At 59.6% G+C, this 21,061-nt stretch overlaps 1 protein-coding gene across 2 annotated transcripts; it reads right to left on the bottom strand.

Moving 5' to 3' along the window:
* Positions 1-7,212: 7,212 nt before the first annotated feature.
* On the bottom strand, positions 7,213-21,061 carry TMPRSS3 (transmembrane serine protease 3). Of its 2 annotated transcripts, none has more exons than XM_004594097.4 (12): positions 20,929-21,061; positions 18,186-18,296; positions 17,313-17,429; positions 16,855-16,978; positions 15,627-15,752; positions 14,216-14,259; positions 13,534-13,699; positions 12,458-12,627; positions 11,495-11,590; positions 10,490-10,632; positions 9,865-10,017; positions 7,213-7,744 (listed from the first exon to the last, which is right to left on the bottom strand). In XM_004594097.4, exons 1-12 carry the CDS (start codon positions 21,020-21,022, stop codon positions 7,727-7,729), a joined length of 1,362 nt encoding a protein of 453 aa, XP_004594154.2. In that variant the 5' UTR covers positions 21,023-21,061; the 3' UTR covers positions 7,213-7,726. The 2 variants fall into 2 exon arrangements, with proteins under 2 accessions (XP_004594154.2, XP_004594155.2); XM_004594098.2 differs by having other exon boundaries at positions 10,490-10,635; positions 20,929-21,058.

The raw sequence follows: 21,061 nt of genomic DNA, 5'->3' as shown, positions 1-21,061 counted from the left end.
GGTCTCGTTCAGCATCCTGCTGCAGGCAATGCCCGGGCGTTCTCCCTCACTCACCTGAATCCAACCCCTGCCCTCGCCATCACTTAGACCCTCTGGGGACACAGGCATGGATGAAGTGATGTGGAGACCTGGGGGTGCCACAGCGCCTGGCCTGGCCCAGCGCTGCCCCTCACTCCCATATGGAGTATGCCCTGGGTGCCCAGTACCTCTGCTCCAGGTCTTCCTTCTGTTCACTCCCACCTGGGCTTCCTTCCACCCACCCCTACCACGGGGGAGAGGGGGCAGGGGTCCTTGCGCCCTTCCACCTCCCAGTCTCTAGAGCTGCAAGTTGCGCGGGCATCCCGACAGCCAACAGAGAGAGCTGCACGGGTGAATGGCCCACAGGACACATGTCACCTCTTCTGCCAGAGGTCAGTGACAGTCCCACCGGCCAGGAGAGACACCTGCTTCCCCCGTCGACCTTGAAGTCAGTGTGGGAAGCTGCTCTGGGAGATGTGGGGCCACGGCAGCCCTCCCTCCGGAACTGGCCATCCTGGACTGGCCGTCCTGACCGGCCGTGTGTGGGGCCCTGGGACAGCACTGGTGATCACAGCGATTCCGTGACTCTCATGTTGCAGATCAAACCTGGCACCCAGGGAAGCAGGAGGGCAGAGAGGGGAAAAGAGGTGGTGGTGCTAGGCGGGCCTCGAACCCTGCAGGCTTTACAACCAGCCCTGTCTCCACTACTGGCTGCAGCAGCCAAGGATGCTCGCCCTGAAGGGGCCAAAGTGGACACGGGGAGGAGGGAGAGCAGCAGGGTGTGGTTACGAGTCCAATGGGCTGAATCATGGCATAACAGGTTAAGCCACCGCCTGTGGTGCCAGCATCCCATATGAGTGCAGTTTGAGCCCTGGCTCCTCCACTTCCAATCCGACTACCTATTGATGGGCCTGGGAAAGCAGCAGAGGATGGCTAAAGTGCTTGGGACCCTGCACTCACATGGGAGACCCAAGAGAAGCTCCTGGCTTTAGCCTGGTCCAGTCCTAGTCATGTGGCCGTCGGGGAGTGAACCAGCAGATGCAAGCTTCTCTTTCTCTCCCTCTGTAACCCTGCCTTGCAAATAAATACATGTTTTTGACAAAGAAAAACATATGTGTCACTTTCACACGCGTGCAGCCGTGCGTTCTGTGCAGAACTTCCAGAAAGTGAACACAAGGAGAGAGATCAGCGGCAAAGTGAACCCGAAGGTGACAGCATCGAAGCGTGCCGTGCAGGTGTCCCGGACGGGCAGGCAGGGCTGGCTCTGCCCACGGAGCCGGCCGGAAGGAGCCGTGCCCGGGGCCAGGGCACTCCTGGGGCGGGCGGCTCCACCCTGCTGGTCACCCAGTGTCACTGAGCTGCTCTTCAAGGGAGTTCAGAGGGGATTCCCGACTCTGTCCCCTGGTGGGAGACCCTGGGCTCTGAGGAAGATCACCTCTCTCTGTGGGGTCCGGGGGTGGTGGGAGAGGGGGTGGCAGTGCAGTGGTGTAGTAGGTTAAGCTGCTGTAGCCAGTGCCATCACCCCCATCTGAGCACCAGATGGAGTCCTGGAGGCTCCAATTGCCATGCTTGTGTGCTTGTGGCCTGGGACAGCAGTCAAGGATGGCCCAGGGGCTTGGGACCATGCACCCGCATGGGAGACACAAAAGCCTTCGGTTTTTGATAGACTCAGCTCTGGGTGTTGCAGCCATTTGGGGAGTGAATCAGTGTCTCTCATTCCCTCTGTAAAATCTGCCTTTCCAATAAAAATAAGTAAATCTTAAAAAAGAAAAGAAATCGGTGGGGGTTGGTATCACGCAGGGCTAAGCTGCCGTCTGTGACATGGTATCTCGTAAGATCATCAGTTTGAGCCCCAGCTGCTCCACTTCCCATCCAGCTCCCTGCTAACGCGCTTGGGAAAGCAGGGGAGGACGGCCCGGGAGCTTGGGCTCCTGCACCTGCACGGGAGGCCTGGATGGAGTTCCTGGTTTCGGCCTGACCCACACTGAGCTATTGTAAGCATTGAATACATCTCTCTCTTTCTCTCTCTCTCTCTCTCTCTCTCTCCAACTCTGCTTTTCAAATAAATAAATAAATCTTTTTAAAAAAAAAAAAAAACAATGATAGTTGGCCCACTGTGATAGCCTAGCGACTAAATCTTTGCCTTACATGCGCTGGGATCCCATATGGGCACTGGTTTGTATCCCAACTGCTCTACTTCCCATCCAGCTCCCTGCTTGTTGACTGGGAAAGCAGTCGAGGACGGCCCAAAGCCTTGGACCCTGCACCCACGTGGGAGACCTGGAAGAAGCTCCTGACTCCTGGCTTCGGATCAGCTCAGCTCTGGCTTTAGAGGCCACTTGGGGAGTGAACCAGCAGACAAAAGATTTTCTCTCTGTATCTCTTCTGTCCCTGGGTCAGCTGCCTTTCCAATAAAAATAAACAAATAATAATTTTTAAAAAACCAATGAAAGCATTGGACAGGTGTTTAGCTTAGAGCCTAAGGTTCCAGTGAGGCTCTCCATCCCAAATCGGACACAGCAGCCACGTTGGGTTCCTGGCTCCACTCCGATTCCAGCAGCCTATGGGCGCAGACCCTGGGAGGTAGCGACCATGGCTCAGGTTCTCAGACCCCTGCCTCCCTGCTCCTGGCTCCTGGCTGCAGACCCAGGGAGGTAGCGGCCATGGCTCATGCTCTCGGACCCCTGCCTCCCTGCTCCCAGCTCTGGGCTGCAGCTCTGTGGGTATCTGGGCATGAATCAATGGGTGTGATGAAGCAGGCAGGCAGAGCCGGGTGCCCGTGCCCTGGGCAGCTGGGTAGTGGCATCCTGTGTTTGCCCAGCACTGGGCTTTCGCCTTCTCACCTGAAAAGCAAGGTGGCCTCAAGCCTTCTGCAAGGTCAGCATGGACATGGATGCCCCACGGGTCAGCTGCTCACACTCACTCCCATCTCCTGCCTCAGAGATGCCCTCACCCACTGACTACATGCAGGGCTCGGCTGCCCCCACCCCCTCTGCCCACCCCCTCTGCCCACCCAGCTCATGGGAGGGAGGTGGGGGTAGGCGCTAGCGGTTTCTCTTGTCTCCGGGACTCCCCCAAGCAGAGGCCACAGTGAGGTTGACTGGCACCTCTTCCTGGTGTCCCCCACCTACTGCTGGTCCCTCCTTGCCCCTCCACCCCACAGGGTCAAGGGTCCCACCCACAAGGAGCTCTAGTACACCCTAACCATGCCTCTGACAAGGCCCTGGCCAGGGTGGTCCGGCCTGATTCCTGCCAGGCTGCTTGGGGGCTGCACGTCAGGCGGTGTGAGGAAGGCAAGGACTCCAAGGCCACAGCCACCACATGCCTGCCCGGTGACTGGCTTCCCCACACCTTCCCTGAAGGCAAACACAAGTCCAGGGCTAGGCCATTGCCACAATCTCTTAGATTGCAGGCACCAGGTCAAGGGCAGCCACCAACCCCACCCGCTGGGCCCTCTCTTCCCCCGCACCCGGTCCCCACAGCTGAGGGCCTCACCCCCGCTGTGCCCAGGAAGTTGAGGACCACACTGCCACGCCCCCCTCCTCCCCACACCTGCCTCCCCAACCCGTACTGGCTCACTTCCAGCACACCTTGAGTTCCGACGGACTGAACCACGGTTCACAATCCCCACCAGCGTGAGGTCCTCCTAACTGTGGCCTCCCAGGGACTTCAACTGGGGGTTATGGACACCCACGTCCCCACTTCCAGGTCCGCTTGCCAGCTTCCCTGGTGTGCCAAGCTGAGGGCTGTTACAGCACCTGGACCCAGGCCAGAAGCCAGGAGCCAAGCCCTGGTCCTCAGGCAGGAGAACGTGGGAGCACTTGGGCCATCCTCTGCTGCATTCCCAGGCCGTCAGCAGGGAGCTGGCTCAGAAGCAGGTCAGCTGGGTCCCAAACCAGCACCCACATGGGATGCCAGCGCTGCAGGCAGAACCGGCACCTCCACCACAGCACAGTAGAGGATTAGCCTGTTGAGCCATCACAGGCCCTGTAAGTTAATAAATCCAATAACTATCAACTTGAAGAATACCCAATAAATAGACAGATGATGCCTATTGATTAGAATCTCAAATAGCACAGATGTTAATTTTCCCTAATGAATATTTCTATCAATATCCTGGCAAAACATTTTTTGAAATACAAAAATGCCTATTTTAAAACTTTTTAAAAAGATTACATATTTGAAAGTCAGAGTTACAGAAAGAGGGGTGGAAACTGAGAGGGCAATCTTCCATCTCACTCTCCCAATGGCCGCAATAGCTGGAGCTGAGCCACGTTGAAGCCAGGAGCCTCGAGCCTCATCGGTGTTGTCCACGGCCCAAGCACTTGGACCATTCTCTGCTGCTTTCCCACGATCGTTAGCAGGGAGCTGGGTGGGAAGTAGAGCAGCCAGGACTCAAACCAGCTTAACCCTACGGCGCAACATCGCTCTGCCTGTTCTAAAACTTACGTGAAAAACATAGGGCCCAGACTAGCTAAAACTATCTTGAAAAAGAAGAATCTGATGGAAGATGTTACTGAGGTCAAGTCCGCCGTAAGCCAGACTGTGTGGCCGTGGCAGAGGAGCACACACCCGCAGAGGACCCGCAAGTAGGCCCTACTGATGTGCGGGAAGACCTGGGAGCAAACTGACAGCAGAGACACATCCCGCCCGCAGCAGTACTGGAACCGGTGGGCATCACCAGAGGGAAAACGAGCCTGACCTGAATCCACACCCTGTGTCCAACCCAGAGGCATCACAGAGGTAAATGCAAAACACGGACACACAGCTTTTAGAAAAGAGGAAGCAGGCAAAGTTCCCTGAGACCCAGAATGAGGCAGAGTTCACCAGCGTGGCCCAAGGGGAGACTGGGAAGTTGGATTCCATCAAGACAGAAACCCCGGGGCCCAGCGCGGCAGCGAGAAGGGGAAGTGTCCACCTCGACACCTGCACCCTGTGGCCACCACGGTCCCTCAGGTCAGCAAAGCAGGAGCTGGGATCCAATCCCAGCACTCCGACATGCGACACAAATACATCAGCCAGGTGGCTTATTATTATTTATTTATTTGGAAGTCAGAATGAGAGAGAGAGAGAGATCTTCCATCCACTGGCTCACTCTCCACATGGCCACAGCAGCTGAAGCCAGGAGCTTTTTCTGGATCTCCCACATGGGTGCAGGGTCCCAAGGCCTTGGCCCATCTTCCACTGCTTTCTTAGGCCATACGCAGGGATCTCGATCAGTATTGGTGCAGCCGGGACTCAAGCCTGTGCCCACACAGGATGGCGATGCCTATACACTGTGCCACAGCGCTGGCCCCAACTGTGACAGTTTTTCTGTAAACTAGACTTCAATGTCACTGTGGGGTTTCTGGCTTTATTTATTCATTTCTTTACTTGAATATTTACATGAGGCAGGGACAAAGAGATCCTTATCGTCTGGTTCACTTCCCAGTGGTGTGTGATGGCTGGGGCCAGGCCAGGTGAAGCCAGAGCTGGGAACCGATCCGAGAAGCCAGGCCCTTGCACTGAGCCACCGCCGGGGTGTGCATCTCCAACAGGCTTGGTGCCAGCTGCAGAGGAGGAATGCTGGTGTCTTAACTGCCAGGCCCAACATGGCCCCAAGGTCCTGGTGCTTGTCCAGGTTTGGAAAGAAGACGTGTCCCCATGCTGGGCCGTGCTCTGTACCTTTAAATGGAGAACCGCAGTGTCCAGTGCTAGCTGTAACCTTTACGATGTCCACCTGCCTTAAGCCAGACATGTGCTGGTTTATGACACTCCAGCCTCATGCAGCTCCTGGGAGGTGACCTGTTCACTTCACAATAGCCGATCACCCAGCCCAGCTGTGTCAGCAGATGTAACTGGGTCCCGCACTCACACAGGAGACCAGGTCTGGAAGGATGGTTATGGATGGACATTGGCCCTGCCAAGTGAGTGTTACTGTGTGTACCTGCACACGTGTGCACAGGTGTGTACCATGGGAGCCTCCAAGAGGCTTCTCTCACGCACCTGCAAATGGCAGAGAAGGTTCCGATCACTGAGGCCGACGGGCTTGGAGGGAAGCAGCACATGTTAGGAAGCCACTCTGAGCAGGTGGACAGGCCAGGCTTGCTTGGCCCACATGCCCCTTTACGTATGGAGGGCTTACATCCCAGGCAACCAGGACATTGGCAAGCTAAGGGAGGTTCCCTTTCTCACAGGTCAGGCAAGATGTGACCCCGGGAGTAATCCCAAATGAATGAATCTGCGGCCGGTGCTAACATGTGTGAGACGGACATCTCATTCCTCTGCCCCTTACTGCATCTCCACCCACAGGCTCCATCCCTTTGCTTCCGTGTAGCTGAAGGCAGTCCTGGAACCTGCACCTGCTATCTGGGCGGGGCTTAGTTCTGGGGTCCCACACAGCCTTGAGTTGCTACGCAGGGAGTTCTCACCTCTTTGCAGGTCAGTGTTATTGCAGGATCCAGGACTTGGCCCCACTTGCCAGCCCCACATGTCTGCTACAGACACCAGCCATTGGCCTCCCATAATGCCCTGGGAATGTTCCCATGAGAACAGGGAAAAACAGCTGCCGTTTCCAGGAGCAGCATCAGCAGCTAACCTGCCGGCCAACATCCAAGCCTGCTTACCCAGACCTTGCCTTCAGGAAGATCCTGCTTCCCAAGTGCCTTAGCAGGGAGCTGGGTCAGGGAAACGGAGCATCCGGGACTCCCTTCACAAGCACCTGGAGCCCCCACTCCGTGAGGCACTCCGCTCTCTTTTTAAACCCAGCAAATTGGTCCACTGCCGCCACTGGCCAAGCATCCTGCACCTGTTCTGAGGAGTGGGACCACAGCAGCCACAGCGATAACAATGATTATTACCAAGCAACTGTCTCCCGAGAGGTGCATGCCATGAACCCGAGGGGTGTGGCTATCAGGAGGGCTCCCAACCCCACAGCTTCCTGCATGTGGCTCAGGGGACCCTGGTGGAGGGGTAGGCAGCCAGGGAGGCCTCATGGTGACCCACGGCCCTCTGCAAACTCTGCTGGCTTTGCTGCTCCCTGGGCGTGGCTGGGTAGTGCTGTGTTGCACTTCTCTCCCACTGCGCTGGCATCCTGGGGCAGCCTGGGACATGACCCCTGGTCCCGCCAAGCTCTGAGCTGACAAAGGAGAACCTGCCTGGCTCCGAGGAAGGCCGGCACCCACGGCTTCGTGCCCCTGGGCCACGGTGCTGCTTCATGTGACACAGCGCATGCAAGTCGGGACAAAGACTGACAAGAGACAAGAACAGACCAAGACCCCACGGCAAGCAAGCAGTGCGACTCGGCCTTCAGGCGAGGGATTTGTGTCCCCCACGGGCGCAGGGACCTGGTAGGAGTCAACATCGCTGTCTACAGGGGTGAACTTCACAGATGGGACCTCGAGCAGCCCCAGGTGGCCTGCATGGTCAGCAGCTGTGCCTGCGCTTCCAGCAGGGGTCAGCAATGGACACATGGGAGCGGGCAGCACTCAGCAGGCAGCGCCCCTGCTTCTGCTCACAGTCAAGTTCACAAAGCGGCGTCCAGGTTCATCTGCAGGCCAGGAGCTCATGAGCAGCCTCAGGAGCAGGGGTGGCAGGTGGCAAGGGAGTGAGCGGCCCCCTTCACCAGCTCCCGCTGGCTCGACTAAGCAGGTGCAAAGGGCACGAGCTCACATCCATCATCCCCGCACAGAAGCTCCCGGTGCTCAGGTGACCACAGGTCCCTCAGTCCTCAGGTTTTCAGGTCCCTCTGCAAGCAAGAACGGGGAGGTTATCTCTTACAGCCCTGCTGCCGGGCCCTGCATGGGGCCCCAAGCATTGTGTCCCACTGTCTTGGCTTAGACACAACACCTCCCGGAAGATGGGTGCCCTTGGCAGAGGCCCACTCCACATCTGCTGCCCCTCCGTGGCAGGAGCCTGTTTCACACAAGCCCTGGGTGGGCAGAGATGCCATGGACTACGACACGCTGGGGGCAGCAGGGAGCCACCAGCCACCAGAAGGATACTCCATGCACATGGTTGACGCCCATGGCAGCTTTCCCCAAAGCCCTTCTGGAGAGCCCCCAAAGCCCTTCTGGAGAGCCCCCCAAAGCCCTTCTGGAGAGCCCCTCAAAGCCCTTCTGGAGAGCCCCCCAAAGCCCCTCTGGAGAGCCCCCCAAAGCCCTTCTGGAGAGCCCCCCAAAGCCCTTCTGGAGAGCCCCTCAAAGCCCTTCTGGAGAGCCCCTCAAAGCCCTTCTGGAGAGCCCCCCAAAGCCCCTCTGGAGAGCCCCCCAAAGCCCTTCTGGAGAGCCCCTCAAAGCCCTTCTGGAGAGCCCCCCAAAGCCCTTCTGGAGAGCCCCTCAAAGCCTTTCTGGAGAGCCCCCCAAAGCCCTTCTGGAGAGCCCCCAAAGCCTTTCTGGAGAGCCCCCCAAAGCCCTTCTGGAGAGACCCTCAACTCAGCTGCATTTTCCAGGATGACCTGGAGACCCCATGCGTCACCACCACCAGGGCCGTCCCCTACCCCACCCAGACCCTGGGGAGGGCTGTCGGGGGAAGGCTGCCAAGAAGGGGTGCTCTTAGGCACCCCTGGTGTGAGGGTGGATGAGTAGGCCAGGGGGGCTCTGCCCTTACCAGCCAGAGTGGGCGTGCCACTTACACAGGGGCCCTCACCTGCAGTGCACACAGAATCATGAGGTCTTGGTCATCGTGCCCTTGGTAGTCCCTACCCACCTAGGGTCGCATCTGTGATGGGCAGGTGTTTGTGGTGCTGACAGCCCATTGGGAGCACCTGACTTCCTGCCCAGCCACCTGAGGCCTGGGGTCACTTCGAGGCCGCCACTCCTGCTCACTGTGTGGGCAGCTTGGCACTGATTCTGCCCTAAGGAGACCTAGCAAGACCTGATTCTAGCACGCAGGGCTGGCCTTGAACAGAACCCTGCTCCAGGCACCTGCTTCTGCAGCTGGAAACTGTGGGAGCTCCCTGTCCCCCACCTCCCAGCAGCAGGGCTCACTGACCGGTCCCAGGGACTCCCCCATGTGCATGGAAAGCCACGGTGCGCTTTTTCACTAAAGGCAGAGAAAGCAGGACTGCACTGAGCCCCACCCCACCCCCCAAGCCTCTGGCCTTTGACCCACAGGAAGCAAAAGCAGATGCCTGAGGCTGAGGGAGGAGAGAAGGCAAGGGGAGGAGGGGTGATGGAATGTTCTGGAACCGGATATGTGCTATGGGGGAAGTAAATGGGGGAAGTAATAAATGCCACTGAGTCATTCCCTTTAAGGTGATTAATTTTGTACGACGTAAATTTCACCTCAATTAGGAAGAGGAAAAAGTGTCTTTGAAAGAGGTCCCAGAAGTGATGACTGTCTGAGGTCTAGTTAGCAAATATTTGCCCTGGAGGTAGAAGGAGGCCCCCATGGCGGCCAGGCCTCCCCCCTGCCGGCCTCTGCCCGCTGTCCCCAGCCGGCTCCTCCCTGCCCAGGTGCCCGCTGTCCCCAGCTGGCTCCTCCCTGCCCACGTGCCTGACCAGCCGCCACGAGCAGGTCCTTACAGTCGCCCCACTTCACTCTCGCCTCCCTTGTAGGACTGCTGCCCAAGACCCTCGTGCTGGGTCCTTACCACCCATCACAACCTCACCCACCTAACCCTAACCAGTGCACCTGCGGCCTTGCTCGGTGCCCCCGCCCCAGAGGCCACTCCCTGTGGATGGACGGGGTCTGTCCTTCCGGCTCAGCCAGTGTCCCTCCTCTGTGTGCGAGGGCCACACCCACCTGTGCCCAGATGCCTGACACACCCGGGAGCCACTAAATCAGTGCCCAGCTCTCTGTCCCCAGGACTCAGGCCGCCCCCAGGGGATGCTGGAGGTTGAAGGGGTTCAGAGGGAACCCACCCACCTCCAGCTGCTCGTGGATCCAGTCCAGGAAGGAGGTGATGCGAGTGTAGACCCCAGGTTTGTTCACCTCCGCACAGCCAATTCCAAAGCTTGTGGCTCCCACCAGCTTCCACAGCCTCCTCTGTGGACACACCAGGGGGCCCCCGCTGTCTCCCTGCGTGACGAGGGGGAGGCAGAGGAGGCTAAGGTCCTTGGGACCCCTCTGTAATGACCCCCAAGATGTGTCTCCCTCCTAGACACAGACGGGGATCCCACGAAGGTGCACCCAAGGATGTGCCCTGAAGTAGGTGTGCCTATGGCCCACCAGGTGGCGTTGGGGTCCCACCTGCTGTGACTTGGGGCCCCATTCAACAGTTTGCAATAACCTGCTTGCCTCCATTGTCCCCAGAAACCTGAGACTTCAGCTACAGGACATCTGTGAGCCCCTCCCACCACCCAGCCCTCAAGCAGAGTGGGGCTCAGGGCAAACACAGGCCTGGCCGCCTATCTTCAGCAAACTCTCCCCACGCCCTGTAAATTTGCTTTTCCATCAGTCACAGGGACGCGTGGACCATGAACTGTCCCCAGGGCCTGGGTCACCACCCTGGGGCCCAGCCCACTGCCACCACCCCCAGGGGCATGGGTACCTGGCAGCTGTCCACGCCACCCTTCAGGTAGCCCGCACACAGCATGGAGGGCGAAATGATGCCGCCGTAAACCTCCCTGCGGTTACAGATCTTGTTGGAAAGCAGGGGCACGGCCGCGTGGTTCAGGACAGGGGAGGCATCTCCTGCTTCAAGACAGAACCATGAGAAAGAACCCGGCTCTGCCAGCAGACGCACAGCTCCCTGCCCTCACAGAGAAACTGGGATGACAGGCTGCCCCTCGGGCCACCTGCTACGGCGCAAGAGACTAAGACCCGGCAGCAGGCCCACCAGGGACCCCCTTCTGACATCCAACAAGGGGACCCGCCATGTCCTCCCTCCTCTCCCGGATCTGGGGCAGTATGTGGTCAACCTGCGAGGAGTGGGGGTCGCCCTACAAGTCCTCCAGGGGCTTCCAAGCCCAGGTCACCTCTCCAGCCTGCGCCAGGCCCACCACGCCTTGTTCTCCTTCGCAGACGCCAGGAAGCAGTTTGAAGTTTCCCAGAGGGAAGGTTTGCTGCACAGCCTTGTGAGCCAACACCGAGCCAGTGGTCAGCAGGAGACCAAGAGCGGCCCTGCCTGGGCCACATGCAGGGGTGGGCAGCGCACCCCCAGCCCATCAGAGCCCCCATAAAGTGTCTCAGGCAAGATTACTCACTGCTCCGCTGGGAACAGTGTGGGGGTGGAGGTCAGAGTCCCCCACCCTGGGCTTCCTTATCAGGGTGGGGAGGAGGCAGGGCCCCTGAGGGGCAACCCTGCCAGCTGTGATCTCTGCCTCATACCGAGAGATGTGCTGTCTCCCACTGCCCCAAGGAAATGCAAGTCCAACCCAACCCAGGCCTGGCCAGGGGTGTGTGTGTGTGTGTGTGTGTGTGTGTGTGTGTGTGTGTGTGGAGTAGTAGACCAGTTACCTACATCCCAGCCGGGATTATAGAGCCACACATTATTCTGGGACATTGGAGGGATCCGTCCCAGCCTGCAGGCTCAAGCCCCATCTCTGACACTGACCTCCATCCTCCGTGGCCCCCCAGCCTGAGGTCCAGCAGAGTTTTCCATCTGGGAAGTTCTCCTCGGAGTTGGGCAGGCACACGGGCTGGACCAGCTCTGTGGAAGGGGAACAGTCTGCCAAAGCCGCAGCAGAGGAAGCAATTCCAGGGTTCCCAGGGGATGAGCAAGCCCTGGCCCAGGGAGGCGCCACTCATCTGCCAGAGCTCCTGGACCAGTTGAAGGGCCCTGGAAGGGGGCAGCAGCCTGACTTCCCCCACCCAGACAGGAAGCAGGTGAGGTCTCACAGGCTGCCGCACCCAGAGCCTACATAATGGGAGATGCATGGGTCCCATGAGGTTGTCCTCGCCTCGGTGAGCAGATGTGGCCCAGGCATGCTGGGTCCTGTGGGGTTACGCTAGGGGCATGTGTGCGGCCACACAGGACTTGCCAACACACCCAGGGCAGCTACTTGCTGCAGGCAAGCTGTGCCACTCACGCCATCCTAAAGACACGTAGCCTTGGTGAGACCCCATGCTGAGTCGTGCCCAGCTGTCTGTCATGGATGGGATCCTAACAGAAAGTGATGGGGGCCGTGGGACTTTTAACCTCAAGTCCAGGGGGCGGGACTTGACTTCTTCAAGAAGCAAGGCATTTGGGAGGAGCCGGACTCAGGGCTGAGGGTTGGGAGAGAGCTTTTCTGAGGGTGGAGCCCGTGGAAGGGGCGTGTGCCTGGCTGGCAGAGCATCAGGTGGGTGAGCCCACAGGAGCCCTTTCTGCCTGCAGGTGGCGCCAGTGGGGAGGATATGGCCCAGTAGACCCAGGAGATCTGGTACACATGGGAGGGCTTCCAGAACTGGCAGCTCAGAAGAGGGGCCGGGACCCACAATCCAACGGCATCTACATGGGACGGTTCTCCCAGCAGCCCCAGACACAGCTGAGATGCACACACAGACTGGACTCAGGAGGCTGTAGGAGCGGACGCACCGTCGAAGGCCAACGGCCCGGCCAGCTTCATCAGGGCGATGTCGTTGCCCAGCCGCTTGGGCTTGTACTTGCTGTGGTAGACAATTTTCTCCACCACATGGGACGGGGCCGGGCTGTCGAGCAGGGAGACCAGCCCCACCTGCACCACCCAGGACTTGGGAAGGTTTAAGCTGAAATGAGAAGGCAGAGGAGCCGTGAAACCAGGGAAATCCCGGATGCCAGGAAGCCCAGACTGCAGTCACCCTGAGGCCTGGCTCGGAGCTGCCGATGGCCCCAGGCCCCATGCCCCAGGCATTTCCTAGCCAGGCCTTCCCGGAGTCTGCCCAGCCTCCTGAACCATACCCTGGGGTCACCGCAAGGTGCCAGCAAGGCACCATCAGGCTGTGAGCCCAGCAGGAGCAGGCCGAGACACGGAGGCCATCCTGGGTGGTCACCTTCTCCATGACTTTCCTGCCCCCATGAGAAGCTACTTGGGGGAGACGCATGCCCCATGTGCTGCGAGTTAAGTCGCCCTCGGCAACACCAGCATCTCATATGGGAGTTCAGGCTCGAGTCCCGGCTGCTCCGCGTCCTGTCAGCTCCCCGCCTGTGTCCTGGCAAAGCAGAGACTACCCCAAAGCCTTGGGACCCTGCACCCAGACGGGAAAACTGAAAGAAGCTCCTGGCTTTAGATTAACTCAGCTCTGGCCGTTGTGGCCATTTGGGGAGTGAATTAGCAGATGGAAGATCTCTCTTTTCTGTCTCTCCTCTCCATAATCTTCCCTTTCAAATGAAAAATAAATCTAAAACCTATTTTTTAAAAAAGGAAAAGAAAAGAAAGCCAATGTGCCATTTGCCCTGAGCCGCCTGTCCCACACGGCACAGCCTCCATCCCTGCCTCTTAGCAGTGTGATCCGCTGTGCTGTGAGCAAGCACAAGCTTGGGTGAGCCTCAGCCAGGCCACGGCCACCTGCTGCTCCACTCAGCAGCCAAGTGTCCTCCCACACCACACCCTGCCTGCCCTCTTCCCTCTGAGCTGCAGGCGCCCAGTGCCCCTGCCTGCTGGGCCAGCCACCCCTGCCCCCCACTCGACTCACTCATAGACGCAGTGCGCAGCAGTGACAAGCCACAGGGGCGTGATGACAGAGCCCCCGCACAGGTGGTAGCCCTGGAACTGGAGGCTGACTTGCCAGGGCCACTGGGCCAGTGAGGACACGTTGCCACCAACGATGCGTGGGCTGTAGCCTGTCCTCCGGCCGCAGGCTGTGGAGCGAGGGCCAGGGTGACTCTCCAGGCATGAGAGGCAGGCGCTGGCCCCAGGGAGACTTGAGGACAAACAGGGATTGTGCAGGAGGCAGTGTGGCAGCAAAGACTCCTATGGGTGAGCTGTGCCCATGCCGGCAGACCCTGCCAGTGCCCAGGCCCTGAGCGATGGCCGCACCCAGGACGCCAGCAGCAGGAGCAGCTGTCCACAGGGCCCTCCTCACCCCTGCAGCTGCTGGGAAGCATCTCCCCCACCCCACGACGACTCCTGAGACCCAGCCCCTGCAGCGGAACCCCGCCTTCTGCCAGGAGTAAGGGGTACCTGCCCTGGGGACCCCACATAGTGACAGAGGTCATGGACTTTGTCCTGTCCCTCAAGCCAGCCACCTCCCCCACCTGACAGGTGAGGCAGACAGGTGAAACTGCATCCCTGCTCTCCTGGGGGTGCACACAGGGTTCCCAGTTGGCACCTGGCTGGGGGGGGGGTCTGAGCCTGGTGATTCCCTGGGGTCTTACCTATGCATGTCAAGGTGACCACGCGCCCTGAGGTGCACCCTTCCCTAGAGTGGAAATAAGCAGGATTTGTGGCACGTGGCCAAAGCCGGTCTAACAAGCACGTTTAAAAAGCTTGATCTTGGAGTTAAAAGAGAGCCAATTCTAGGCCCCTTGCTCCCAAACGTAGGTCACGGGTTCCCAAGGTCCTGTAAATCCTGGCTGGGTTCTGAAGGGCAAATGGAGGAGCACACACGAGCAGTGTGACCCGTGATACCTCAGCACTCAGCGTGGCCTGCCCCCTTGGGGACACTGATGTTGGGGGTGGAGGGTAGAGTGCAGGCTCACAGGACCCCTGCATGGTCCCCACACCTCACAGTGGAGCCTCCACACAGCCAATGGGATGGGATGTCCCTGACCGACAGCCCTGCCCCCGCCAGCGGCAGCCAGGGCTGGGTGTGACCCCAGTTTGTGGTGCAGGGGGAGCCACTGCCACAGGCTGAGCCCTTGGGACTCTGGCTGCTGGGTCCTGGGCACCGGCTGCTGCCCGGTGCACGGACAGGCCACAGGCCGGCAAGCCTGCTGGGTCCCAAGCAGGGGACGTCTCTAGGGACACTCCCAGGAAGCCAGCAGGGGTCAGAACACCTGTGCCTGACCCCCATCACCGCCTAACGGGGGGTGGGGCGTAGACAGGTGGCTCTCTGCTGGAGGTACATGGTGGTACCTTTCTGCAACTGGAGAAGGGAAAAGGAGATGAGGCAGGGCCAAGATGCGCCTTCGCAGCTGCGATGCAGCATCCCTGTCTGCCTTCGCTCTTACCTTCCCTGCTCCCTCCACCTCTCCCTCCCTCCTCCTCTTCCTCCACCTCTCCCTCCCTCCTCCCTTCCCTCCTTCCCTCCTCCCCTCCCTCCTTCCCTCCTCCCTCCACCTCTCCCTCCCTCCTCCTCTTCCTCCACCTCTCCCTCCCTCCTCCCCTCCCTCCTTCCCTCCTCCCTCCACCTCTCCTTCCCTCCTCCCTCCACCTCTCCTTCCCTCCTCCCTCCACCTCTCCTTCCCTCCTCCCTCCACCTCTCCCTCCCTCCTTCCCTCTTCCCCTCCCTCCTTCCCTCCTCCCTCCACCTCTCCTTCCCTCCTCCCTCCACCTCTCCTTCCCTCCTCCCTCCACCTCTCCCTTCCTCCTCCCCTCCCTTCCTCTCTCCCTTTCTTCCCGTCCTCATCCCTGCTTGCTTGTTTCTGGTCCCCAAGCCCCCTGCCCACCCGCCAGGTGACAGGCATGTCATTGCCTCTCTTCCCTCGAGCACCTACATTTTTTTCGGTGGGGCCACACTTGCGCAGGGTGGGGTTCAGACCACTGAGCTCCCATCCTGCCGTCTGCCCAGGCTGACCGGGTCCCCCAAGCCCTGCTCTGGCTCCCTCACACCTCCTGCGCTCTCACCTCAGGTACACTGCGTGCTGCAGCGCAGTCACCTTGTCGTCGGGCAGAAGGTGGTTGATGGCCACGAAGGCCCCTTGGAACTGCTCCTCCAGCAGGTCCACTCGGAGGTCGTCAGAGCTCACATAGCTGCGGGGACACAGGGACGTGAAGTGAAATGGCCTCTGGATGAAGTCACACTGCTCCTGGCTCGGCCGTGGTGGCGGGGAGGTCATTTTTGTGCTCACCCCACCCCAGACCGTCAAAAGCTCCCCCTCTGCAAACAGAGTGACGGCCACACAGCTCAGCAAGGTCTGGGGTGACCCACGCCCTGCCCACCCAGCACAGCCCCCTGGAGAGGGCAGCACTTCCTGCTGATGGGGCCAGGGCCCACGCCCACTTCCTGCTGACCGGGCGGGGACATTCATTTCACGCCCTTTGCTTGGTGAGAAGCCACCCTGGACGGATGCATGCAGAACGGGGGCCTGTGCAGTCAGCCAGGCCCCACAGCAGCCCAGCGCAGCACCCTACCCTAGCATGGTGGACGGGCGGGGATGAGGCCCTTCACCAGTCCTGGCAGGACCTGCGTCGCTCTGCAAGAGAGGTGGCTGTGGGCAAGAAGGTGAATGTCGCCTGCGTAAGGGAACAGGTATCTGGGGGCTGGAAGAGTCACCTGACTCCAGGCAGAGCCCAGCGGTCAGCCGTGGGTTTGGAGGAGCGACAAGGATCCCCCACAGCAGGTCCAAGGACGAGGTCGGAAGCTGCGAGAAATGCCCCTTGGGGAAGTGGCGGCGGAGGGTACAGGAGGGGTGGGGGTGGAAGTGTGGCGTCTGTGTGTCTGTGTGTGTCTTTCTGTGCGTCTGTGCTGTAAGTGTAAATGACCCCTTTCTCTCCGTGTCTCTGCTGAGTAAGTCCACCTGGAAGAAGGTGCTCACAGAGTGGCCGCTGCCGTAGCTGAACTTGGATTTGAACTGGAGTGGCAGTCACTGCCACGTCCAGCCTGTGTGGCAGTGAGGAGGCGTCGGGAACTGGCCACAAGGACTCGGCGCCTCCAGACAGAAAATGGAGAACTCGAGCCCCACAGCCCTAAGGACCCTGGGCGCCTGCAGGAGTCACTTCCAGGCTGCCCGCCTTGCCGGCCTGGCCAGGTCCCCACAGGAGGGTGTTTCCAAGAGAGCAGCCCACTTGGAAAGAGGGCATCACTGCTGCCCCTCCTGCTTCACCCGTGGACTGCGAATGCCCATGCGCTCACCTTGGGAAGCCCAGCTGGGTGCAGGCAACCTCTGCATGGTGGCCATTCCAGTCCTCGGCGCACACGGTCCTCCACGCAGCGGCCGTGAACACCTGAAGCGCTGCGTTCTGGCCGCTTACCCGCACTGGCCAGTGACAGGGAGGGGCCCATGAGTGGCCGGGCCGAGGGGCCTACTCCTTCCCCCACCACAAGTCCCTCAGCGTGCCCCGCTTTCCCAACACCTCCCAAATGGATGCCTAGTCTTAGCCTTGGTGGACTCTATCCAGCTGCGGCAGAGTTCCCTCAGCCAAACCCCCAGCCTGGCTTCTCCAGGGCCAGGCCTGCCGGACCCCAGCAGAGGATGTCACTGACCATGGCAATGGCCGTTTCCAAGATGGAAGGGTAAGGTTGGGTTCTGCCAACCTCCTCCCACTTCTACGCCAGCTGGCGGGGTTGGGGTAGTCCGGAAGAGACCTTACCACATCGGAACTCGTCCTCCCCATCTCTGCAATCCGAGACCCCGTCACATCGAGCTGACAGTTCAATGCACTTGAACGATGAACGACACCTGTACTTCCCGGAGCAGTCGAAGTGGACTGGGAGGGGAAGAAGATGAGAAGACGAGGTGGGGGGATGTGAGCAGACAGCCCCGGCAGCACACAGCCCATGACCATTGCCCATCTGCACGTGGTACTCAGCCCTGGAACCCAGGTTGCACCCTAACACCTGCCAGCAGCAGACGGTAGCCCAGTTTCTGTTGAATTCCGGCGGCTGGGGCTGCCACACCCCGTTTTGTCTGTAGGGGCCATGATTCAAGGTGAAGTTGTACTCTGCAAGGCTCAGGGTCAAGAGTGAAACTGCAGGGGTGTGGCGGCCAGCCGACCAGCTGAGCTGGCCCAGCTGGCAGCCTTCACCCAGCTCTGCCCTGTACCCCCGGAGGGCGTGAATGGACTATGAAACCCACTTCCAAGGAGACTGAGAAAGTGTTCCCTGAGAGACCCTCCACCCCAACACCCCCACTCTCGAAAGCCACGTGTGCCTTAGGATAAAAATCGCTGCTACCCTTGGCACTGCCTGAATAAGCCTCTTTGTGGCTTGTGCCACATGGTTCCCTTGCCCCTCCCCGACCAGGGAGATCCTATTCTGTCAGCCGCCTCTGAGCAGGTGACCTGGTGACGAAGCCCCCAACCTGGCCAACAGGCCCTGCAGGGCCCCACCCAGGCAGGCAAGTAAGACCCAGGGTCAGCAGCCATGAGGCTTTCGGCAATTAAGGCCACGCAGGGGAAGCTCCTGAAAGGTGGGTGCTGGGGAGCACCTGAGAACCTGCTCAGTCATGCAGGCATGGTACTCACTGCCCAGGCCAATGGCCAGCGCCAGGATCAGTGCGATGAGCCCCACAACCAGGATTGGAAAGAACTTCAGGGGCAGCAGCGACAGGATCTGGGCAGCCACTGCGTCCGCATCTGTAAACCAGAGAGAAGCCGAGGTACAGGAAGCCCCGGGACCCCGATCTGAAAGCCTTGACTAACAGGCCTGGTTCCCCCTCGCCCTGTGCACAGGCAGGGCCTCCCAGAAGCCATCCGCCCCAGGGAAGGCACCATGCTGTCTCTGGGGTCAGTTCCATCCTCTCCCACTCCAAGCCGGCTCTGCCTGAGCAGCGCGGGGGATGGCTCTGAGGGGCACCCCCAGCACCCCCAGATTCAGTCATGTTTGGAAGCAGGTGGTGAAGAGGAGCAGGGTGTCAAAGGGGTCACGTGTACATGGAGACAGACATGCACAGAGGAGCAGACGTTAAACAAAGGGACAGAAGGGACGACCAACGCGACGGCATACAGGCTAACCCTCTGCCCTACAGCATCAGCATCCCATATGGGCGCTGGTTCATATCCCAGCTGCTCCACTTCTGATCCAATTCTTAATTTATGGCCTGGGAAAATAGAGGAGGATGGCCCAAAGCCTTGGGCCCCTGCACCCACATGGGAAGCTCCTGGCTCCTGGCTTTGGATCAGCTCAGCTCTGGCCGTTGAAGCCATTTGGGGAGGGAACCAGCAGATGGAAATTTTTTCTCTGTCTCTCCTCTCTCTGCAAAATCTGCCTTTCAAATAAAAATAAATCTTCAAAAAAAAGTGTGGGGGGGTGGAACGCAGGGAGAAGGTAGCCCTGGGGAAGGGGAGGCAGCTGGCAGAGGGATGCCCCTACAGGCCAGCACTGTAGGCCAACACTCCGGCCCCCGCTGGAGGGGGCCCGGAGAGGGTGTGTCTGTTATTCAGACCACCACAAGAGGTGGCTTTCCCAGAGCAGGGTTCCCGCAGGCCTGGTTGCTGCTGCTAGAAAAGCCGACAGTGCCCTGAACTCGGGGTGTCCGGCTCTGGCGCAGGCCCCCACCCATGCCAACACTTCTGGGCTGCTCCCTGCGCTGGGATGCTCGGAGGGCAAAGCCACCAGCACCTGTGGGATGCCCGATCCACTTCCCTTCTCAGGGACCTGTGAGATGACATAGGCTAAGGGATCTCAGTGGTTGGTATGCGTGGAGGGCAAAACCAGATGCCACAAGTCTGGCCCCCAACAGCACCAGGTGGAGCTGCAAAAGACTACGCCAAGAGCACAGAACAGCCTCCCCCGCCCCAGCAGAAAGGAGGTCAACTGGAAAAGGCTCAGCGCCTGGGGCGAACAGGAAGATTTAAAGCTTGAAGTAGTAAGGAGAGCAGGTGGCCAGGTAGGACGAGCCGCTGCCAGGGGAAGGCTGGGAATACATGCGGATGCGCCCAAATTCCTCCCTGCGAGAACCCCTGGCGTGGCAGCAGCATTAGCAGTGTGGACACGTGGGCAACAGCCCAGGAGTTGCACACACTCCAACACGGAAAGCTTCATGTAACACCCAGGCTATAACCCTGTTAGACTTCACGGCCCTCCTACTGCTCCGATCTGCTGTGGTTGCCCAAGGAAGCGGGTGGAAAAGAGAATGTGTGCCAATAAAAACTTCATCTGCTGTGAACAAATGCGTGTGAGCATGTGTGCCAATAAAACTGTATTCATAAACACAGGGTGCAGACCATGAGCTGTGGTTCACCCGCACCTGAAAAATCTTGGATGAAGCCAATGACAGGAAGACGAACACGATGCCGTGTTTTAAGTTTCCGAACAGCACAGAGTACATCGTTTCCAAAGGGAAATAAAGAAATAAAAGTGCCAGAAAGCCAATGAGAGCCATTTGCACTACCCCGGCAGCATGGCTGTCCGGGATTGGCACTCACAGGTGAGGACACCGCACTGGGAATGGCTGTGTTTGGGGCAGGGGACCTCGGGTGCTGCCCTTGGCTCACCCACAGGCTACTATCTGAGCCGCATTGAAACCATGCACCTCACCCTTCCCTGGAAGCTGTCCTCCTCCACCCTCTTCTCAGAATCGCCTCCCCACCAGCTGCCCTGGGATGTCAAAGGGGTCACCAGGGGAACCCCCACTCTGCTTTCTGGGCCACCTGGTAAGAGTGCTACCACACTTCCCTTCATAGCCCCAAGGGGCTGCTACCCCAGCTGCATTTACCTAACCATCCACACGCCCAGGTTCAGCCAGTCCACAGCTCCCTGTGTCAGGTCCTGGGGCGCATCTGCCAGAACGACCCCCAGCGGCTGGGAGCCACGCTGGCTGCTGCGTTTGCATCAGCGGTCTCCACACCCATGACGGCATCACCAGAAGTAGTATGTGGTCAACGGGACTCAGGACTTGCAGGTAGGAGCTTTAGGAAGTCCTGGCCAAGGTCTGCGTCCCCAGGACTGACATGAGCCCCTCCCCCGAATCTGACAACCTCCCAACCGAAGAACAAGCAGAGGAAAACTGCAGGGCATATAGCCAGGGACTGTTCCCCCTCAAATGCCCCTTCCCACCAGGGTTCATGCAGGCCAGGAAGCGCAGGGGTCCCCTGCTGGGGGGAAATCTGGGGCGATGCCTGCCTCCACCCACCCCTGCCTTGGCCCACGACCCCCACCCCGGCCCTCATCCTCCACCCTAGCCCCTCACCCCCACCACCGGGGACTCAGCCAGGCTGGCGCTGTGGATGGCAGGTGGGGGATCTCACAGCCCCTCCTCCCACCTACCTGGTACGATAGGGCTGATTTTCAAGTCATCAAGGCCAAAAAGCGACCTGAAGGAGAAGGGGGCTTCAGAGGCTGGTGGGTCGTTCTCCCCCATGGTGACGATCTCGGGCCCTCTGAGCTCCGGCTCCACCTC

Source organism: Ochotona princeps, chromosome 3 (genome assembly GCF_030435755.1).
Source record: "Ochotona princeps isolate mOchPri1 chromosome 3, mOchPri1.hap1, whole genome shotgun sequence".
Classification (NCBI taxonomy): Eukaryota; Metazoa; Chordata; class Mammalia; order Lagomorpha; family Ochotonidae; genus Ochotona; species Ochotona princeps.
The sequence above is the reverse complement of the archived record's forward strand: the minus strand, read 5'-3'. Positions and strand labels throughout refer to the sequence as shown.

Bases quoted from the DNA above. Each gene is read 5' to 3' on its own strand.
- TMPRSS3 (XM_004594098.2), bottom strand. From the start codon at position 21,022: ATGGGGGAGAACGACCCACCAGCCTCTGAAGCCCCCTTCTCCTTCAGG. The intron at 16,979-17,312 runs GTAAGGTCTCTT...GTCACTGGCCAG, and splicing joins GGAGGACGAGTTCCGATGTG to TGCGGGTAAGCGGCCAGAAC. The intron at 10,636-11,494 runs GTCAGTGTCAGA...TCTGTCTTGAAG, and splicing joins GGGGGCCACGGAGGATGGAG to CAGGAGATGCCTCCCCTGTC.